This window comes from Saccopteryx bilineata, chromosome 11, assembly GCF_036850765.1.
Source record: "Saccopteryx bilineata isolate mSacBil1 chromosome 11, mSacBil1_pri_phased_curated, whole genome shotgun sequence".
NCBI lineage: Eukaryota > Metazoa > Chordata > Mammalia > Chiroptera > Emballonuridae > Saccopteryx > Saccopteryx bilineata.
In genome coordinates, this window is record NC_089500.1 from 10749719 (window position 1) to 10773033 (window position 23315).

Here is a 23315-nt window from a genome sequence, read left to right on the forward strand (position 1 = left end):
TATGTTGTTCAAAATGCATAATGTATGAATATTAAATCACAAGAACTGCCACAAATAAGACCATCCAACTGTCATTTAGATACTCTTCCAAGGGAGAGAACTAAAAATATACACAATTACGCTCCAACTACCCAGTCTACCCTGGGTGCTTTTGGAATTTATTAAAAACTGGTTTTGTATTTAATCCATTGGCTTCTGCTGTGTTTTTTCCTTTTTATGGAAATGCAAGTTCTTTTTTAGCATTTGGGAGAAACTGGGTGTATGATGATAAGGAAAGGGAAGCAATATTTAATAGTTCCATTCAGAATCATGCTTGATGATTACTTACAATGGCTTATGAATGAAACCCTTCCAAAGTGAGCCCCATGAGAACAGAGAAAGGGCAAACAGGACTAACAAAACAAAGTATACACTGAGCTAATTTTTCATATATTTTGAAATAGTGCATTGACTTTCAGCCTCAACGAATGCTCACTATTATCACCAAATAACCAAATTACGAACTATTTTGAACTTACAGAATCACTGCGCCCTTACAGTACTTAGCTAAGAGTGCAACACAAGCTAGTGGATGGCGTTCCAACAGGAGAAAAAAGAATGAGACAGTGGACTGTCGGTCACTTGCGGGAGGGGAAGAAACGGGAAGAGAACTGGGGCAGGACAATCTTTATCTGCCCTTGGAGGATGAAAACAGATGGTCAAGAACAGTCACTTTAAGAGAGGGTGGGGACCTAGGGATGGGAGACTATGGACGGGGGAAGTGTGTGCCACTATCCTCCATGGCCTTTGGCTCCCAGGCATCAGCCTGTGTGGCCCCCACCCCCAATACCTAGGTATGTCTGGAACAGCCAGTCCTTCCGTCCCCTACCTGGTACCCTCACTCCCCAGAACAAACTGAAGAGGCGGGAAGCTGAAAGTGAATGTGGGAACAAACAGCATGCTCTGGTTTCTGTTTCCCTAGTTATTCACGAGTGAGTGAATGAATGAATGAATGAATGTGCTTATAAACACTACATGTACAGTGACCAGGCCCCCTTGGGAGAGATGAGAAAACTCATGGATATTCCTAGGAGTGCGTGTGGCTACCAAGAGATGGGGTGTGAGCGTGCCAGGCTCAGCGAGAAAGACTCCGGATGAATCGTGATGGGCTGCCAAGGGCACAGCAGGAGAGAGCAGCCACACAGCGGCGTGCCTGCCATCCCTGGTTTAGCAAGTAGCGTCTGAGCTGGGCCTGGAAGGACAGGAGGAACTGCGTGCTCCAGAAAAGGGGACAGTGTGGAGACAGGGCGAGGTGCTCCTGACTGAAGGGGCAGACACTGAACGGCACTTAGGGGGGTGAGCGGAGGATGCGGACTAACAGAGCAGCAGGTAGGGAGAGGCGGCTCAGGGAAGGCTTTGTCTTCTCAAAGCGCTGGTTCCTCTTGTTTTGTCCACTCCCCGACCTCAGTCCCTACTTGTTTCCCAAGCTTTTCCAAGTCTCCATGGCACAGCGGACCCTTGCTAAAGAGCCAGTAGAAAAACAACTATGTAGCTGGTGTTCATTAAGAATCATTGTGGCCCTTGGAAATAACTCCCTGCTGCTTGGAAGGGGCTGAACCCACTAAGTGATTTCAGAACCCATAAGCCGCTGGCCAATGCTAGACACATTAATTACAAGCAGTTGTTTTTTTTCTTTGGAGGTGCAATAATTTTCTAGCTATAGTGAGAATTATTGAAACTCCAGGCGAAAGGGCTTATAACTAAGGTAACCACCATCATGTCAAAAGGATAACAATGTAAGATGTAAAATTTAAGACATAGTTATGTAAGAAGTATGTTTTCCCCCTTCGCTGGTCTTTGCTAATAATTCTCACTGGTCTTTAGTAAGAGTTATGACCATTGCTCAAATAGCTTTGACATTGGGTATTATTTTTCAAAGGTAGACTTGTAGAGCTCTTTGGAGAACCACCGTTCTCCTCAAAAGAATGCTGGGTGCCAAGGAGATACTCTTCCCTGCTGAGGAAATGGCTGTCATTTCTCTGGAAACCACTGCATTTGGTTGTGTTTCAAACACCCATACATCAGAATCCACACCCAATGAAAAACTCCAGGTCAAGTCTGGAGAGCACAGTGGCTTTGGAAGATCTAATAGGAGGATTAGCCCCCACCCCTTATCTTGTACCTAATTGTGCCCTCTTTCACACATTTATAGAACATAAATTATGGCATTTAAAGAAAAAAAGCAATGATGAGAAAGTGCTATTTTGATGAGAAGCCAGAAAGCCAGTTCACGTAGCAGTAATTATGGAGGAGCAGCTTCAGAAATCAATCCGGCTGCTGCTGCTGCTCAGGCGACAGTGAACCTGGTCCGCCTGCTGGCATCAGCAGGCAGAAGCACTACGATGTTTTGCACAGCTAAGCGCCAGACAGGACAGAGAAAGCAATGTCAACTCTGCAAATTCGCACCACTTCGTTGATGACACACTTTTCTTTCCTGTTCCTCCATGCCTAGATGCTTAGAGCTGAGATATAAAAGATCATGAAAGCAGACAGGGGCCCTGTTTTAACTCTTTCCGAAAAGGAAGAAGACAGATCTGGCTTCTGGTTTCATGACACTAAGAAAAAAAAATCTCAAATGTGGCCAACCAACACTGTTCTTCCAAGAACTGCCAATGATCTGCGCACAGCGGCTGATGTCACCTTCTTGGTGTCACCAATGGAAAAACCAGTTGGCCCCGGCAGTGTCACTAAGAGGTGGCCTCTGCCACTCAGATTGTGCCTCCCCACAATCCTCAGCCCCCAAACTAGAGTTCTGCATGTTTGTATGGCCAACGGGGAGAAAAGTCACGGCTAAAAAGACAGAACAACAGAGCCACACTTTTAGAAATGGAAATCCCTGAAGAGCTTTAAGAAATGTTGAGGTGTTCTGAAGGAAAAACACATCAGTTCTTTGAAAAATTGCCCCAAATTTATCTCCTTCTTTGGCTCTGACTGAGAATTGACATTATAGAATCAGTGAATGTGTGTAGTTGTAGCAAAACCACAAAGCTAGAAAGCAGGTTAAAGTACATTTGTTCTGCCAAATGAGCCAGGGGCCATTGTCAGCAAGAGGCAACCATCTCTTCATTGAGGGCAGGGGTCAAGTGACCCAGGGTTATGAAATAATTCAATGACCACTTGGGGTAAATAAAAGAGCAAGAAAAAAAAAGAAAAATGTCCCAGGGTAAAGGTGGTCCATGGATGGGCTTTTTGGGGAGGGATGGAGAGAGTGTTAGAGGATTCTGTGAAGCCCCTTAAGTAGTATATATTCATATATTCATTTTTATGGAGAGTGTCTATAACTTCTAAAAGATTCTCAGAGAAGTCCCTGACCCCACTCATCAGGCTCTCTTATACCAGGTGAGCCAGAGGAAGCCTGCTCTACCAGCAGCATGGTTCCTTGTCACTATGTAATAAAACGGGGTGCTTTAGTGTCCTGAAAAATAAGTTTTAATATGGTAATTGGTGGGCTATTCGTGCTCAAACAGTGATGTAGGGATAAATCTCCATAATAATTTTAAATTGTAACATTATCCTCCAGGTGCCATAAATACATCCCATGCAGTGGTAACAGAAGGGGCTTTACACATGAAGCATCCAGGGACACTTAACTGCATCCTTAACTTGATATAGAACGAATAAACTACTCGTGATAAATATGAATGAATGAAGGACTCACTACATAATTTTGTTTGTTCTCCTGAGATTTATAAGAGCTTTGGGAAGGGGGGTGATTTGAGGACTAGGTTGCTTTAAAACAACAACAACAAAACTAGAAATCTGAAGGAATGCCTAGAAGTTGGCCAGTCTTGTGATCAATGTTGGCTTTGTATTTGGGGGTCAATGCAGGGCTTTGAGATCTAATCCCATCATGAGAGGTCTGTGCACAAAAGGGACACGTACAAAAAAAAAAAGAGACAGCCCCAGGGGTAGAGGAGAAAGTCACAGGACAGTGGACGAGATTCACAAACCCGATCAATATGTGGCCTGAACGGACCCTGTTCTGTAGAGGCTTAGCAGGAGAAAATGCTTGAGTTGAATTTTTCCCAAGTGAGCTTTGTTTTCCCCAAATGGTCTGTGATGCTTGCCTCCAAACCCTGCACCACAAACAGGCCTTTCTGCTCAGAAGGGAGAGACCACAAGAGGCACTTACCAGACGCAGGCGGCTGGTCACCGGAGGGGCTTCCAGACCCAGGACCACCCTTGCTGGAGCTGGGAGTCCCGGTGTCCGCACCATCCCCGGGCTGGCCTCTGCCCTCTGCCCTGTCACCTGCTGCTTCCGGAGGAAGGCCCATGCCGTAGGCGCACTGGGGCAAAGGTCCACTTTGGGGGGAAGCCAGAAGGGGCTCCCGGTCCTCCCCAGGAGGGTTCCCGCAGCCTGCACAGTCATCCACTGAGGGGGAGGCTGCCCAGTAGGGACAGTGGCCCCCCTCCACTTCTCTCTGCAAGTACTTTTCAGAGGACACGGGGATCCAATCCGTCCCGCGGGGGGGCTCGGCCAAGGTGCAGCTTTCTGAATCCGTCAGACTCTCCGTCCCAGTGAAGCACTGGCTCAAACTGTCATTCTCCCCCACCTCCAGGGGCTCGGAGAAAGGGGGTGTGGATTTGCTTTCCGGTTGAGTAAGGAACAGCAAAGAGTCTGGGGTCTGGGGGGCCCTGTCCACGTACTCGTCTTCCATGGGCATCTGCTTGAAGGGGTCCCCCTCCACCTCGCTGACCAAAGTGAGCATCCCGACATCCCCCGCGGGTGCGCAGGGACCACCGCCTGCGCATGCGCCCCCGCAGACACCGCCTCCGTCTGGACAGCACGCGTCTTCGGAAAACAACTTCTCTTCCAGCCTCAGCAGTAAGAGCCCGTCACCAAGTTTGCGCTGATTGGAAGCTGCCGCGGGCGGGCTGCTAAAATTGCTGCCGGGGGACTCCTGCTGATTGAAATTCAGAAGGCAGAAGCATTAATCCCCAGTTATTAGAACGTGGCTCTGCTAAACACAGCCGAAAACGGTGTTTATAGTAATTACTTCCACCATAACAAGAACAGATGGAACACTCCCTATATAGCACGTTGTGTTATTTAAAAATTACAGAGCGGGGAAGAACCCTGACACCAAAGACAGCAGAACCGAAGGAAACTAACTGCATGTTCACACGCGGGGCACGTTCTCATGGAAGCAAGGCCAAGAGCCAGCCAACCCCAGCAACGTCAGCACCCAGAGCTTGGACTACACACACCACATGCTCAAACTCAATGTGGAAAAAAACCACATCTCTAAACAAATACTGAACTCTGGTTGGTAGCTTTGTTCTCTTGCTGTGGCAGGGTTTAGTAATTCTGAAACTATTGTACTCTCTATGTATCTGGAATTGGGCACATGAGTAACAATCCTATGAACAGCAGGAGTCAGGTTTCCTACTGCAGGAGAAAAGACGAGGCAGAGCAACAAGAAAGGGTTAGAATGTGCTGCTGGGACATGATCCGGAGAAATCAGCAGGAGCTCGTGGTTGGAAACGTGTATGTTTTCATGCCTCAGAAAACGGATTGAAAGGACATCGTGGGATACCTACGGAAAGTTTAACATCAGACGTGGACTTGATAATAGCATTGTTCCACTATCCAATGTCTTGATTTCGATAAAGGAACTCTGCTTATATAAGAGAATGTCCGTGCTCTTAAGACATGCACAATGACGTCTAAATGTAAGGGGATTGGAGCTCAATGTCTGCCGTTCTCTCTCAAATGGCTCAAGACAAAAAGATATACACACATAAAGAGAAAGAGTGAATAATAAAGCAATGTGACAAAGTGGGAACAATTGGCAGACCCGGGAACAGGGCATGTGGACATTCTTTGTAACAATTCTCACTGCTTTTTTATAATTTGGAAATTATATCAAAATTAACAGTTACCAAAATAACAACACAGAAAAAAAAATGGAAGCTCTTTCCTTCTAGGACTCTATGCTAGACAATCAAGACTGGCACTGAAAAAATAATAGAATTAATATCTGGACACAGAGGTGACCAAAATGGAATGCAATACAAAGAAAGCAGCGTTCAGGATGAGTTACTTACCTGGGCTTTGGTTTATTCTGGGTGGATCAGCCCTGGGATCTGGGGTCCCCTCCCCTCAAAGAAAGTACTCCTTTCCCAATGGGGGCTCAATATTTTACTAAAAACTATCTCAGCCTAATTGTTGAAAGTACTTCAAAGAGGCACTTGAGATTCTCAAATTTACCTTATCTCCACCGAGGCGGCCGCATGCCTCATTGACCCAGCGCCACAAATTAGCTAGAAAAACAAAGCAAGGATAAGGTCTTCATATTATTATTTCCTGTTTCTAGTGCAAGATCACTGACCACTATGTCATTCCAATATTATCTTTAAGTACAACCCTCTGCATGTCTTTCAGGGATCGTTTCAGAGAGTAGTAACATTCAGAAGAAAATCAACCAATTTAAAAACTATAAAGACATCATACTCCTCCTCCTCTCATTGAAAACAGAACTTCCTGATCCCTGTGATGCAAAAAATGACCCACTAGTGTTTCACTGAATGCCCATGGGCACAATTGAGGGTGTTTGAGCCACTGTTAGATGACAACAGACATCCTCAGTCCCTTAGCAATTTTTCTTTGAGTACAAGGGTCTAGGCTGGGCACTGCAGGGGAACGAAGACAACGTGGGTCTAGGAAGCTGCCTGTCCAGTGAACTACCTCAGCTATACGCATAATAAAAGTCAAGTGCATGCCGGGAGGCTGAGGCAGACCCCACAGCATTCCAGCAAGTCCCAAATCCTTCTCTGCTATACCTTGTTGCTTCTCAGGAAAAAATAGAATACATTCTGTGGCATCTACAAATACTATCTCCATCAACTTATAAAAATAGAAGTGACAAAACTTAGTCAAATCTATAAATTCAAAAAAAAGTCTATAAAATTATGTAATACAAAGATAAAACTTTATCCCACCTCTGCTGAATTTACTGTTGAATTCAGTTGTCAGCTCTCCATTGGAAGATAATTAGGTCATAATAATAGCTAATGATACCTATGATGTGTTCTTGTCCCCTTTATTTAACCCCTTTGAGCCTCAGTCTCCTCCTTATGAAACCAGGGAAACATAGTGCCAGCCTCAGAGTGTGATGTGGGGATTTGGTTAGTACATGTAAAATGCACAGAGCACGGTATGCATTTATCAGATAAACACTCAATACATGTCAGAAATTGCTATCATCATCATTAGTAGTCTTGCTTCCTTTTTATAACTTTAAAATTACATAAAAATAAAGATACTCCAAATAAAAGGAAAACTATAGCTCTTTCGTTGTAGGAATCAGTATTAGACAATTACAAATGATACTAAAAATAATATTTGCACGCAGAGGTGATAGTTGTAACTACTATAATCACCTCTCTCCTGGATGACTGTGAAGGACCCCCTACCTGCATGTCTGCATCCGCTCTGACTGCCGCCCACATCTGTTTTCTATGCTAACCCAGGAGGCCGTTTTTTGCTTCCCTTTGCTAAGGAGAAGGAGCAAAGTCCTTCGCTAGGTCTGCCGGGCAGCATCCTCTGGCCATGCGTCCATCCTCAGTGTTGTCTCACGTGGCTCAGACCTTCTGCGCCAGCTACACCAACCTTCTCTCAATCCCCCAACCTGCCCTGCTCCCTCCATCATGAAATTCTGTCCAGGTGGAAAGCTATAAATTCCCCCACCCCCTTCAGTTAACTTCACTGTGTCTTTTAGACCTGCTGTCCTGTCTCCTCATCTGGGAGGCCCTGACTAACCCCTGTGTCCCCAGATCACCTGGGACTCTCTCTGCACCTCCCCTTTCCACATGCAGCCTCGCTCTGTGGCCCCAGGCTTGCCTTGCCCACCAGGACACCTCCTCCATGAGAGCACTCACTGCCTCTGTGTTGCCTGGGATTGAGACCCCAGTGCCCAGCCCGTCCCTGGTGGGCCATCAGCATGTGATGAAAGGATGCAGAAAAAGCGACGGTCATAAATCCTGATGGAGTAACTACTGGGCCCACGGTCCCTCTCATCGGTGAGATGGCAGTCGGAGATTATCAGGGAGGCAAAAACTAAAGGACAAGCAGCAGAAGTCTGTTTATCTCCCAGAAACATGACGACGAGAGTGGTCCGCGGCATCTGAACACGTGTTGTTCAAATCCCAGTTACAGAGTTGTTAGGGAAGTGAAATAGTGTTAAATAAAGATACGCGATAGTAAACAGGCTTTTGCAGATGGATTAACATTGCTCTCTGCTTTACACTGGCCTCTTCAGTCACCCTCTTCCCTCTTTCATCAATCCTTTGATCACCCAAGGTGCCATCTGGTAAGACAATGTTCATGGAAACAGCAAGATATGCAGGCTCTCCAGAAGCCCATGGAGGTGATGTGGGAGAACTGACCAAACAGAGCAAAGCAGACATGGGGACGATAAACAAGTGAGCAACTGAAAATGGGAAAGGACGGTGAGACAATGCTGCTTCAAAACAGAATGAAGTGACTATCTAAGCATGAAGAGATATCTTCAGGAAACTGACTGAAGCCTCAAATCCTTTCTTAAAAATCACACTTTTTTGCTTTCTAGTATAAAAGTCAAACATGATGTGATATAAAAAGATGCTGTCAAACAGAATAATTTTGGTCCAAAAATTATTCACAGTAAATAAGACAACACTGACTGTTTATTTTCAACACAAGCACGTAAATTTTACCAAACATAAGGTAACTCGTTTTCATAATTTCAGATTCATATTGCAAGGCAATGCCCCAGTCAGAACCTTCCATCCACCATTGACCTGAACATTTTGTCCCTGTTTTTAACTGGGTGCATTAAAAATATTTGTATTCTAGGTAAGTGCAACCCCTGTGTATCTGACACCATGTAACCGATACAATGCAAACAAATGGTTGAAGAGTCATCGGTTTCCTGGCCCCAGCATATTTTTGTTTGCTGAGACATAAAGAGGCACAATGGGTTTTGCTGGTTTTGCCAAAGAACAATGAATTAGGGGGAAAGAAGAGTATTTCACTTAGTTTAAGGGCAACCACCTCAAGGCACCCATTTTAAGCAGATCACCAGATATATTCAGTGAGCAATATACACGCCTTCCAAAGCATAGACTTAGAGACATATCTATTTCTTTTTTAAGATTCATTTACAAAAACCGCACAGACACCTACCTGTTAGTGCTTTCCCTTTCTTCCTATAGTAAACACCAAGGACGATGGCAGCGACCACGGCCACAGATATGAAGAGCAGCAGGATAATCAGGCTGGGCAGGTAAGTCTGAGGCTCTGGGTTAGAAGAGGAGGAGAAAACCAAGTATTAAAGGCAACTGGATGTTCATCTCTAAGCCTGTAAACAAAACCCTTTCTATCAAGCCCAGAATCAAGGATGCTGGTCTGGAATAAGAGGAGTAGGAAGGTCCGGACTCTGGCTGGAGGCTCGTCACAGAGCGCTCACATTCCGAAGGGCAGAGTCACCAAAATGGCCCAGGCCCACAGCCTAGCACCACCTCAGCGAGGACTGCCCAGGACCACCTGGGAATGGCTCTACTTTAGAACCATTAAAATCATGTGTACCACGCCGTCCAGTTCCACCTTTGCTTACCTGCAGACACCTCAACCTCTCCAGGTGACCAGCCACTGAGGCAAAAAGAAGTCCCTCTCATATCTCTTTCCAAATAACAACCCAGCACTAGGGTTTTGCTGGTTGTGAGGAGAGACCATAGCTGTCTTTCAAAGCGTCTCAGGCATTTCATCTACAGCACGATGTAGACCCAACTATTGTTTTTTCATTCCCCTTTGATCATGCCAGTGCTAGAGCCTTCATATAGGGAGGGGCAAAAGGAGGTCTGCAGTTGTTCACATGAAAGGAATACAATGATTAATAAGTAATAAGACGAGCATAGACTCTGTGTTTCACGTACTCAAGATTGTAAACCTACTTTTGCCCAACCTGTATTATAAACTCTTGGTTGGTGTGACCTGGGTTGTTTGGGACTCTGCCTTTCTTCTCCTCTCTATTTTAAAATGTTTTATTCTCTTGGTTACTTTTAACATTATCTTCAAAATGGTGTTTGTTTGTTTTTAAATGTTGCTGTGACTGTGTAACTCCATGCCAAGCACCATCGATATCCTCCTGTCTCCCAAGGTGCCAGCTGGAAAGCCCTGACTTTCTTAGTCCAACGTCATTAACACTGGGATTCTGTGGCCTGGCATCTCCTGCCTCATTGGCAAGGGCTTCTGGATACCAATGCCATCCCAAGTGCTGTGACACCTGGGGCCACCACCACTCTCTCACCCACCTGGATACCCGGCCACTGCCGTTCACAGGCAACCCTCCGTCAGCTTTTGATGCTGTACTTAAGACTAATTGGATCTACAAAATGTTTCATAAATGATGACAGCTATATTCCAACAAGTGGCGAACTCTGGTTGGTGACCAGATTTTCCCATTGACACTCACTGTGACCATCACCGCCCTACCCTACTTGGGCATTTCAATTTATGTGTGTAGCTCAATTTTCTTTTCTTTTTCATACATATAAATCCATTAGTTATCCATTCCAGAGTAGAAGATGATCAAGTAAACAACATATCTGGAATTAAAATATGGACAGAAATGAAATATTACACTGACTGCAAATGGGATGAGACGGAAAAGGAGAGATGAGCCCTCCACATATGGCATGAAATTTGGGGGGATCTAGATGAGCTGACCAGACGGGGGCACATCTACCACCCAACCCGCTCCATTGAAACATACCACTCGGTCGTATTGCTGATTGCAGAGAACTACAAACCACGTCTGATTTATCAGTCCCATGACGTGCTTCCGTCTTCCCAAGAGTGGTACAGCTATGGGGGGAAAGGAGGTAAGTATTTCAGTTTTTTATATATATATATATCTTAAAAGGTGTCGCAACCCACACGACATGTATATTTCAGGGTCACGAGTAGAAACAGCGCAGAATTGATGAAAATCGACATCAAGAAATAAGATATATAAGATGGGCTCAGAAGGGCTCCCTAGTTCTCTGCTATCTTCTTTAGCAGGAAAGATGGCCGTCCCAGAGAGCACATGTTCCTTTAATATAGAGGGCTGAGTGGGCCATTAGCAAATCAATTAAGTTTCCAAGGCAACTCAAAGACAGCCCCCACCATACTAGTCAATCTAACTTTACACCAAGAAGAAACACGCTACTAGTTCTCCCAGGGAACAAAAGTGGGCAGAATGAGAATCAAGCACAGCCTCCTGCAACTCAATCAGGCAGGTGAGGTGGGGGGTTGGGCCCTACACCTCTGTCCCCTAGACATCCAAACTGCAAAATACCCTGTTGGCTTATTTGGTCCCCAAAAAAAGGTACTCCACTGGATTGCTAACTCCTTCAGGAGAGGAAACCTGGCCTTCCTGGACGTTTGGATCCCCACTGCCTGTCCCCACATCACGCAGGTGGACAAATGAATGAATAGAAGTGCACATGCCCGAGCTCTCCAGGAACCACTCTGACAGAGTGGCCTGAAAGACAGGAGACTGGTGTCTCTGGTAAGGAAGACTTTAAAGGCTTCACTTGCTCAGTGATACACTTTTGATGAATGCTGTCTTGAAGCTGAAAAGACAGAAAATCTCTTCAACATAAAACTTGGATAAGTGGATCGGAAAATAAATATTTAATGGGAATGAATACATTGGGAACTGAAAGAATTATTGTACTGAGTATTAATATATAGCAACAAGCAGTCAAGGAAAGGATCCAGGTTCCACTATAGATACACTAACATAAGTGTGAAACACTCTATGTGAGTTGATTCATTCAAAATGATTAATTACTGCACAAAACTGGAAACCACCTAACTATTAATAGGAAAGTTATTAACTATATTACCACACACCTTTACACTGAAATATTACATACCTATAAAAAGCCGTGAAAGTCTAAGTGAACCAATATGGAATCACCATCCTTCAAGATACATTATGTGGGTAAAAACCCACGGTGTTTACAGTATGCAAACATTTATGTAAACAGGAGGCTGCTTCATGCACAGATGCACACACGTACACACACATACAGATCTCTGGACAAATTAACCAGTGGTGCTGGGAAGCTGGGGAAGTGGAGGTGATAAGTGAATGATAAATGTTATCAAACGTTTTAAACTCAATAAGGTTAGAAAAAGGAGAAAAGAAGCTGCGACTCTAAGTCAAAGATTGAGGCAAACTGAACCTAAAATGTGACACACAGTATCTGTCACATCAGGTTGAAGTGTTGGTTGGCTGGATGGGTTTATTTCACCCACACTGAATTTTACACTTTTCCCACGTGGAACAAGGCTTCTTCGCGAGGAAGCCTCAACAACTCAGCCTGTTTTCAGCCCAGAGAGGATGACGGAGGCCGAGTTGTTTAGAATCAACAGACTCTCGGGGCTCCTTCGTGGTCACTTACTTGGTCCAGGGTTTGCATTTTTCTGTGGAAGACAGGGCATCGGAGAAAAAGCCTACCAGGCAGGGCTCACACACCGTGTCTCTGTTGAGCTGCACTGTCAAAATAACAAACGGACAAACAGAACAAACAAAAACCAAACAAGGATACTTAGAGATCAGCTTGGATGGTGGTCCGGAGGACAGACATCAGGAGCTGCCCTTCTGCCTCTTGCTGCCCCCCCACACACACCCCCCCCGGTGGTTCACTGCTTCCACCCCCACCAGATTTGAGGGTGCCCGATCCCAGCGGTAGGCATGCAGTTATCATGTTCAGGAAGGGACTGGCTCAGGGTCAGGTCCCTACTGCCAGTATCTGGGTTAGGCCCTGACCCTGCGCTGTTCAGAGCCAATGTCCTGGTCACCAATACTGTGCCCTAGCTGGGGAGTCTGCTGTCTGACTTGCTGTAACCAAGCACCTGTCTGATCTCCCCTTCCAGCCTTTTGGGCTTACATCAACCTTCATCCACAGAGAATGGATGTTTACTGCTTGTAAGGGAAACGTCTTGACCGGACTTCCTCTGACTAGCTTAATCTCACCAGTCCAAGGCTGGGACTGACAACAGTTTTCTCAAACAAACTCCTACAGGTCTCTTTTTCTCTTAAACCAAGGGTTGTAGCAAACGTGTTCTGTACAGGGCCATCCGGAAGACATCCTTTGCAGGCCTTCTGGTCCCTGCTGCAAACCTTTGCAGCAGGAAATCCATCCTAGTGGGTGTGGCCACGTTCCAAGAAGACTGTTTACACAATCACAAGTGGTGGAGTGGTAGGCTGGGTGCTGGACCCCTGCCTCTAGCCACAGCACAGAAAGCAGGAACTGGTCCAGCTTAGTCAGCTTTCTTCAACTCTCTCACACACCTCATCAACTATGCTATCAAAATAGGAAATGCCTCCGGTCTCCTATGTCTGTCACCTTCACTGCTGCTGATGTGTGCTAACCCTTTGGTCAGCCGACCCTCTGGTGACCAGGCAGCACCATGATCAGGCAACTGACTTGCATCAAAACCACAAATTACTCTTGAAATTAGTAGTGCTTCTGTGGTTTAGCTTCATGAATAAAATACTGAAATAAGGAATGATATATTCTTTGTCCTGAGTCAAGTGGGAAGTATATTCTTGATTTCTGCAATTGCCTTAATAAAGAGGGTACCTCCCCTCTTAACTTATTTGATTTGCTAAAAGACCAGTTGACATCAGTCATTCACATAAATTCAAATAGTTTTTAAAAACATAAACACAGTCTGAGTCTTGGCTGGATTGCTCAGTTGGTTAGAGCATCATCCTAACATGCTGAGGTTGTGGGTTTGATCCCCCAACAGGCTACATACAAGAGTCAACCAATGCATGCGTAAATAAGTGGAACAACAAATTGATGCCTCTCTCTCTCTCTCTCTCTAAAAGCAATAAATTAAAAAAAAAACACCTTAAAAACAAAAAGACTTCCCAAGGGGCTACAAAGCAGTAGAACTTAAGTGCATTGATTTCCCTACGTGGGGCTTCCATATCCGTCTGCTCTTTGTAACGGACCTGCCGGGGACTTCCTGAAGGTGCTCCTGTCCCCTTTCCCTTTCGTAACCACACTTCTCCCACTCGGCAAAGGAAGGCATACTTCTCACCCACTCCAAATCCCACTCTGGTGCCAGACCTCTGAGATGCCCACCAGCAGCCCGTGGGAACACTGGTGACGGCCGGGCTCCCACACTCAGAGCACCCGTGCCACATCTGGCTCCCCTGTCTTGTAGAGGCAAAACTGTGACAACAGGAACAGAGTAACTGGGACCAGGTTCAGTCGCTCTGAATTCCAATACAGGGGACCCTTGAGCCATATGGAGTTTAGGGGTTTCGGCCCCCCAAGCAGTCACAAATCCACATACGACTTTTAACTCCCCAAAAGCTTTACTAATATAGCCTCCTGTTGACTAGAGGCCTTACTGATAACATAAACAATTAGCACATATTGTATAAGGTATATGTATTATATACTGTATTCTTACAGTAAAGTAAGCTAGAGAAAATAAAATGTTTTGAAAAATAACCGAAGAGATTATACTGCACAGTATTGATCAATACTGTAAGTTTATAAAAAAAAATCTGCATATAAGCAGACCTGTGCAGTTCAAACCCACGTCGTTCAAGGATCAAGTGCCAAGTGCAAGGTAGGGCAGAAGTGACATCTTTAATCAGCATGTACTTCCCTCTACCCTCCACTACTGCCAAGAACGAACCACTCCCATAGGATCCAGTCAGAGAGAACTTCGATCAGAAAAAAAAGCAGAAAAGGTGACAGAACCTTTTTTTTTTTATGTAGGTGACAAATTTGCAAAAAGGCTCTGGGCCTTCCTTGTCTACCTGAGAATCAGAATTCAGGAGGGAGCCAGCCAGCTGACACAGGGAGATTTATTTTATTTTTTAAAGACCTTTTCTTTTTTATTTATTTATTCATTTTTAGAGAGAGAGAGAGGAAGAGAGAGAGAGAAGGGGGAAGAGCTGGAAGCATCAACTCCCATGTGTCCCGACCAGGCAAACTCAGGGTTTCGAACCGGCAACCTCAGCAAGTGAGATCGAGGCTTTTATCCATTGCGCCACCACAGGCCAGACGGGAGATTTATTTTAAAAAATTGAACATCAAGTCAATCTCGGGATAATCACTTTGTAAGGTATATAAGTGTCCGATCACTATGTTGTACACCTGAAACTAATGTTGTTGTATGTCAAATGTAATTGAACAAGATTTTAATTATTTAAAAAAAATCAAATTAGGCTTTTTCTAAGAGAAAGCTTGTCTGGTTTAGTTGATACATTTGATGATCAGGACTGACTATAACAGTGAAATTCTGTCATGGACATTTTTCTCAATATGAACTGAAATGAGTAATATTTTAATTCTCCTAACCCTGTCCAAGCAGTCTGGGTTAAAACAAAATGCCTCTACAGGAAAGACTAACAGGTGTAAATCCTTTGTTATACCCTGAAGAGACTGCTTTAGTGTACCTAGGAGCCGAGAAGTAAGTGACTCTCAGAAACACTTTTCCGAGTCAAAAAGATTTCTATCTTTACTTTCAACAAAATTGAAGCACAGAGTTGAGTTCTCAACTGAGCAGTCATTAGACACAGCTGAGAGGTCACATCGCTGTGTGATCCTAGACACGTAAACAGGAGGTGCTGCCAGATGGAGACACTCCTGTCACAGAGTCCTGCCTTAGACATCTAGTTATTTACATGAACAACCTACCCAGCACTCAGTGGAAATAGAATTAATGTTGAATCCTGTTGCATTTTAACAGTAAGTTGTATGCAACCATGAAGATATGAACTAACTGGAAACAACTCCATTCAATAGGAAGTTCATAAAACCTTCACTTTTCATATTAAAATATAGCAAAAGATAATATATTTGTTTCTGACCTATTGTGTAAAAACTGTAGTAACAACTTAGTCCAGAAGGAGTGTTTTAAACCCTTAGAACCTTTTTTTTTTAAAATTAATATTTCAAATAGGTGTGTGTTTTTGGACACAAAAGGTGATTAGTAAAAGCCTTTCAAGCACAAAAATACATTAGGATACAATTCTGTGGGGAAGGTGACATCAACACAAATCAAAGCAGGGAAAAGAACTGCATAACATTTCCTACAGTTCAGGCAATGAGTGCACTTTTCAATACATGATGACGGGTATAAAATTGCTATGGTGCTGACACTCCATTGAATATTTTAGAAAGTGTTACTATTGCTATCATTCCCTGAAAACGAAGCCCTTAGCAACTCTAAATTTGTAATAAAAAAAATTTGAGCTGTCAACTTAAATATATGCTAATGGTGCATGATTTTTTCAATTGTGCTAAGAGGGTACACACTTTTTTTTAATCTTGGTGGACCCTTGCGTTATCGGGTTCCCTCCTACGGGGTGGGGCCAGCCTGAGTCTTCGCAGATGGAGGAGCCTGGAGCCAGGCACGTGGGCCAAGCGCTCACACGCTCCTGTTGGACCAGAACGTGGGCTCCGTTCCCAGGGTACCCTCCTGCTCCTCCGATGCTCCCCGGCTCCTCGGGGAGTTCACGCCGCAGGGAGCCCTCTGGGAGCCGGCCTCGGCCTCAGGGTGGGGGGGGGGGATTGCCCAAGTACCGAAAGAGAGAGCGAGCCCGTACCCGGGAGCCGGACGCCGAAGCCCGGCGCGCACTCGGCATTGCGGCGGCAGCAGTCGCAGTCCTCGCTCCAGTGGTAGCCGGCCGTGCAGGCACAGCGCCGCGGGGCCGTCTGGTTGCCGGGCTCCACCGCCACCAAGGCCTTGCCTGCGGGCAACAGAGACAGGGTAGCGTGGCACGGCAGGCACCCACCTGCCACGGCACTGTGCCACCCCCCAGAATGCAGTGCCAGGCCTCCTCGGGGCACGGACGCTTTCAGGAACTACAAGTTCCCTCCCAGTTCCTGCGCCTGGCACTCCAACACCCCAGTGGGGTTTTCCCTCTCTCAATAATCAAGAGTCATGTGGCTTTGTAAAAAGCACTCTTTACGTTAGTGGGAAGATTATGGGCTGGAGAGTTTGCAGTCACCACTGACTTTGGCTAATGCAAAAGGGACTTCATAGTCTCCCGGTTTTAAGTAAATTCAAATGTGATGAACAGTATCAACACAAATGCCAGACAGGACCTAAGAGAACGAGGTTTCTGGAGATTGGAGATTCCTTCTGAGAGCCTGCAGGGCCACAGTTATTCAGTTGGAAACCTGGGGTCCCCTTGCAGGTAAGTAAGTGGAGGAGTGCAGAGGCTGGGCCCGAAGCCACGCTGGGGAATTCTTCTGTCCCCACTCACTGGGGATAACATGTCTTTTCTCACAGCGCATTGCGAAGTGCTCTCCTGTTACCCTGGGCAGTTTTTGTGGAGGACAGGTGAATGCTCACACCCAGTTGGTCCTTGCTATCCACTGATTCATGTCAGCAGTTTCACCCACTGGCTAAAATGTCACTGTAGCCCCCAAATCAGTACCACTGGCACTTCTGCAGGGTGGTGACAACGTTCAGCCACACACTGGACCTGCATGTTCCAGGTAAGAGTGAACAAGGTTCTGCCTTATTGGTTCAGCTCTCATTCTGGAAACAAGTGTCCTTTTTGTGGTCTGTTTAGTGTCCTATGTTGGCGTTTGTGTGCACTTGCTGTTGGTGAGTTCACTGTTTAAAACAGCCCCCAAGCACAGGGCATAAGTGCTGTCCAGTGCTTCTAAGTCCAAGGAGGCAGCAGCATGTCTTAGGGAGAAAAAAATGTGTATTAGATAAACTTAGTTCAGGCATGAGTTACAGTGCTGTGGGTTGTGAGTCCAGTGTTAATGAATCAAGTACTTATTAAATAAGGTGTCCTTAAACAGAAACACACTTAAAACAAGGTGGTGGTGTGTTGATCGGATGGCAAAACCGCTGAGACCAAAGCTTGCAGGAACCTGTGTTTCTCTTAGGAACAGAAGTTCAGTATTTGCTAGTTCAGTGTTTGTGGTGATTGTATAGAACAGGGGTCCCCGAACTTTTTACACAGGGGGTCAGTTCACTGTCCTTCAGACCATTGGAAGGCCGGACTATAAAAAAAACTATGAACAAATCCCTATGCACACTGCACATATCTTATTTTAAAGTAAAAAAAACAAAATGGGAACAAATACAATATTTAAAATAAATAACAAGTAAATTTAAATCAACAAACTGACCAGTATTTCAATGGGAACTATGGGCCTGCTTTTGGCTAATGAGATGGTCAATGTCCAGTTCCATATTTGTCACTGCTAGCTGTAACAAGTGATATGATGCACTTCCGGAGCCGTGACACGTGTATCCCGTGTCACCGGAAGTAGTACTGTACGTGAGCAACGCTGCCAATTGACCACCAATGAAAGAGGTGCCCCTTCCAAAAGTGCGCCGTGGGGGCCAATAAATGGCCTCAGGGGGCCGCATGCAGCCCTCAGGCCGTAGTTTGGGGACCCCTGGTATAGAACATAACCATGCTGAATAATGAGGATCAACTGCGCACACACACACACCACACACACACAATACAGCACAGTAACATTATTTAAAACAGACCTTCTACCCCCATCTCACCTGGATTCCAAAAGGCCCTTGTACTTATGTTCCTGAAAAATTACAGATTTTTATGGATTGATGTTTGTGTCTCCTCAAAATTCCTATATTGAACTCCTAACCCTCAATGTGATGGTATTAGGAGGTGGGGCCTTTGAGAAGTGATTAGGTCATGAGGGTGGAGCCCTCATGAATGGGATTAGTGCCCTTATAAAAAACACAGCAGAAGGCCCAGGCCGGTTGGCTCAATGGTAGAGCATTGGCCCAGTGTGTGGAAGTCCCAGGTTTGATTCCTGACCAGGGCACACAGGAGAAGCGCCTACTTCTACAGCTTTCCCCTTTTCCTTCCTCTCTATCTCTCTCTTCCCCTCCCACAGCCAAGGATCCATTGGAGCAAAGTTGGCCTGGGCATTGAGGATGGCTCCATGGCCTCTGCCTCAGATGCTAGAATGGCTCTGGTTTCAATGGAGCAATGCCCCAGATGGGCAGAGCTTTGCCCCCTGGTGGGCATGCCAGGTGGATACTGGTAGGGCACATGCGGGAGTCTGTCTGACTGCCTCCTCATTTCTAACTTCGGAAAAACACACACACAAAACAAATAAACAAAAAACACAGCAGAGAGCTTGCTCCTCTCTGCTCTCTGCCAGAGAGGACACAACAAAAAAGCCGCTGTCCTGAGACTAAGAAGAGGGCCCTCACCAAGAACCTGGCCATGCTGGTACCCTGATTGCAGACGTCCAACCTCCAGAACTGTGAGATGTCAATTTTTCTTACTTAATCCCCTCAGTCTGTGGATGGATTTCTGTGATAGCAGCCTGCACTGACTAGAGCACAGTTCCAAGGGAAAGAGAAATATACAAGTGAAACATGCACCCTCCTTTACTCGCTCCAGTGGCAGCCGGCAGGGAGTGTGGGACATTTCTTATCCTCATCCCCTTCAGGCCCAAGCACAGTGAACCGGGAGAAATCTCCATTCCCTTCTGTGCCCACTGTCTGAGGCCGGTGTGTATAAACGTGCACAGTATCCCACTCACTGCAACTGAATGCAAGCCTGATGTATTCTTATATATCTTCGTGAACCAGGCTTTGCACTCTAATCAATTTGGGCAGTAGACAGAATGAGTCCTTATTTCCGAGAGACAGCAATGAGTCAAGGTCAGCAGTGAGTCAAGGTCATTACTAAGCAGAGGGAAGAAAAAAAGACTTGATCAGACGCTTCTGCTCAGTGGAGTTTCCGTGTTATCTTCTCCAACCCAAACCTGCCAGCTGTCCCCAACATGTTAGAAAAATTATGGTTTTAAAACATATACATTTCTCAGTATTTTTTTCCACTGGGAAAGAAAAACCATATAAATAAGGATCAATCAGAAGCAATGAGTCTCCCTAGCACCCAGAAGAAGGTTGCTAAAGAAGATGTTTCTCCGAATACGATCAGGAATCCTTGGAGAAATGTCTGCTTCTAGGTACAGGGCAGATGTCCAAGATGAGCTAGGAAGCAAGGGAGCTCTTAAAGATGCCTGGGGTCATATGAAAGATGGGGTCACCTGTAGGAGGTGGGGCAGTCTGAGCACCCCTGAAACCAGCTACTGCAATAGACTGAAACACCTTAACTCTAAGTTCACAAGTTCCTCATAGTCTTGTGAAATCCTTTGGAGAAAGCTTGGTGATCGAGTCATTATTTTGGAACGTGGTAAACAAAGGCATAAGCATTCCTTCTGCCCTTCCTGTATGTACTGCATTTCAGGGTAACAGTACACAGCTGGCAAGGGAAATTTCTTTTGATCAAGTATGCCAGCTGAGAAATGGAGAAGGATTGATAGAAATGGAACATCACCTAAAGAAAACTGATCTGGCCGTGATCGTCAATAGCTGCTGATACCAGAGAGAGAAAATCAGCTCTTGTGTGGTTCCTGACATAACATTATACCAACTACGTCCTACGCCCCACCAAAGACACAGCACAGCTAGATCTAAAACTGTCGTTTACCCATCTTCCCACCGACATGACTGACTCACCTGTGTCGCAGACTTTATGCAGCAAGCATTTATCTTCTTCATTCCAGGTGGATAGGTATTCATCCCGGCCACAGGGCAGGCACACACTGTCCGAGGTAGTAGTGCATTTGGAAGACATATATGTTCCTTAGATTAGAAAAGGAAAGGTACACTAATCAAAAATATCCCAAAAACCAAAACAACAAAAGGCACCAGTCTACTGGACCATTTACATGACCGTGATCCCAGAAAGTGCCCCAAAGATAGTAGGATACACGAGATGAGGCCGCACCTCACAGTGGAGGGCTCCGTAGGACTCCAGGCTGGCTTAAAATATAACTTCTCGGGTCACAGCAGGCTCTTACGTCTTCAATGTGATAGATCACCCTTCCCACCCCAAAGCTCTGATGACTAAGTTATAAAGCTCAATAGTTTTCAAACTGGTGCCTGCAGAACTCAAGGGGTTCCCTGCAGGCTAAGCAAGAGAGCTATGCTTCCCCTCTACTCCTATCTCCAATCCCCCCACCATCAATCTGGATAGTTACCCTCTTCTGTCCTACATACACTGTGAGCTCCTGGTTCACTTAGTTTGATCAGAGAGTCCTGCACACACACACACACACACACACGCACATGCACACATGCACACGCAACGGATCTTGATTCTGCACATCCAAGAAAGATTTGGAGCTGAAATATGTAGAGAATCTTGTTATAAGCCAGGGGTCGGGAACCTATGGCTCACAAGCCAGATGTGGCTCTTTTGATGGCTGCATTTGGCTTGCAGACAAATCTTTAATTAAAAAAATAATGTTCAAAATATAAAACATTCTCATGTATTACAATCCATTCATTTCCTACTGCTCATGTTCATGGTTGTGGGTGGCTGGAGCCAATCACAGCTGTCCTCCGGGACAACACCAAATTTTTATTGGATAATGCCTAACATACACGGGTCGTTGTATGGCTCTCACAGAATTACATTTTAAAATATGTGGTGTTCATGGCTCTCTCAGCCAAAAAGGTTCCCGACCCCTGTTATAAAGTAACCATCTTTTCCTCAAAGATACGGTCTCCTCCCCAGAGCAATGAGTAAATGCGGACTCTATGGACTTGGGAGTTCGCTGGGGCCGTAGACATGTGTGGTCATAGGGGAACAATTTTGGGGAAATCGTCACCAGCCCACCTTCCAGACACAGCAGCTATGTTTGTAGGGAGAAAGTTAACAGGGTCTAGGCAATTTTGGTAGCAACAATTCCAGTATGGTTATCCCCTCAACCCCAATTTTTCTGTGATAATATTTTTCAATAAGAATTTAACTGCATATTTTGAGAGTTTGAATCACAAAATGCTAACGCATACTTTTAAAAACCTTCTTGCCACATTTTTTTTTTACAGGGACAGAGAGAGAGTCAGAGAGAGGGATAGGTAGGGACAGACAGACAGGAACGAAGAGAGATGAGAAGTGACAATCATCAGTTTTTCGTTGCAACACCTTTGTTGTTCATTGATTGCTTTCTCATATGTGCCTTGACCGTGGGCCTTCAGCAGACTGAGTAACCCCTTGCTCGAGCCAGCGACCTTGGGTCCAAGCTGGTGAGCTTTTGCTCAAACCAGATGAACCCGCGCTCAAGCTGGAGACCTCGGGATCTCAAACCTGGGTCTTCCACATCCCAGTCAGACACTCTATCCACTGTGCCACTCGTATACTATGGAATACTACTCAGCCATAAGAAATGATGACATCGGATCATTTACAACAACATAGATGGACCTTGATAACATTATACTGAGTGAAATAAGTAAATCATAAAAAACTAAGAACTATATGATTCCATATATAGATGCGACATAAAAATGAGACTCAGAGACATGGACAAGAGTGTGATGGTTACAGGGCTGGGGGGGGGGAGAAGACGGAGGAGTGGGGGAGGGGAAGGGCACAAAGAAAACCAGATAGAAGGTGATAGAGGACAATTTGACTTTGGGTGAGGGGTATGCAACATAATCAAATGTCAAAATAACCTGGAGATATTTTCTCTGAACATATGTACCCTGATTTATCAATGTCACCCCATTAAAATTAAGAAAAAGAAAAAGAAAAACAAACAAACAAAAAAACCTTCTTGCCTTCTCAAGAAATAGTGTTTTTGGAAAGAGGCATTCCAGCATGAATTAAGTACCAGTTTATGAAACTGCCTTTGATTTCTACGTGATTTTATCTACGGAGAGAAGAAAGGTGTTTGTCTTCAGAGTGGCAGACATTAGCCCCTGCTGCTACCACAAAACGTCCATCAAGTTCTTTCTTCATCAGGCAGATAGAAAACATTCTTCAGATTTAAAAAAAAAAAGACCCACCCACTTTTAGGGACACCGAGAGGTGGGTTGGAAGCACAGACCTGGTTCACACTTGTTACAGCACTGTCCGAAACGATGGTACTGCCTCTCGCTGGCACATGGCAGGGTGAGCTGAAAAGTCACCTGAAAGAAAATGGACACCAGGCGGAGATTATGCACAAGTTCATTCTGAATAACAACAACGAAAAAGAGTCAACAAATTACAGTTTGGAAAAGTATAAGAAAACACCATAAACAGTCCTGAAACTGCTCTTGGTAATATTATCCCTGCCCCCCAAATGTCACTTTCCTGTTCTAGCCCATTTCCCCCTAAAAAGGGATACAACCAACTGATCCTGACAACGAAAACCCACTTGCACATTTGAAAATATTTTGGTTTTGTCCATGGTGATAC

General features: G+C 45.2%; 1 protein-coding gene across 2 annotated transcripts in view; it reads right to left on the reverse strand.

The window, feature by feature from the left end:
- The window catches only part of TNFRSF11A (TNF receptor superfamily member 11a), a 57844-nt gene that overhangs the window by 10943 nt on the left and 23586 nt on the right, over positions 1-23315 (reverse strand). The window contains exons 2-9 of one of the 2 annotated variants that reach the window (XM_066247043.1): positions 22963-23044; positions 20585-20710; positions 16653-16796; positions 12475-12568; positions 10794-10885; positions 9206-9319; positions 6251-6303; positions 4172-4940 (exon numbers count right to left, since the gene is read on the reverse strand). In XM_066247043.1, the coding sequence (XP_066103140.1) occupies positions 4172-4940; positions 6251-6303; positions 9206-9319; positions 10794-10885; positions 12475-12568; positions 16653-16796; positions 20585-20710; positions 22963-23044 (1474 nt within the window). Of the gene's footprint in view, positions 1-4171; positions 4944-6250; positions 6304-9205; positions 9320-10793; positions 10886-12474; positions 12569-16652; positions 16797-20584; positions 20711-22962; positions 23045-23315 lie in introns of both variants that reach the window. The other variant, XM_066247042.1, reaches the window with a different exon arrangement.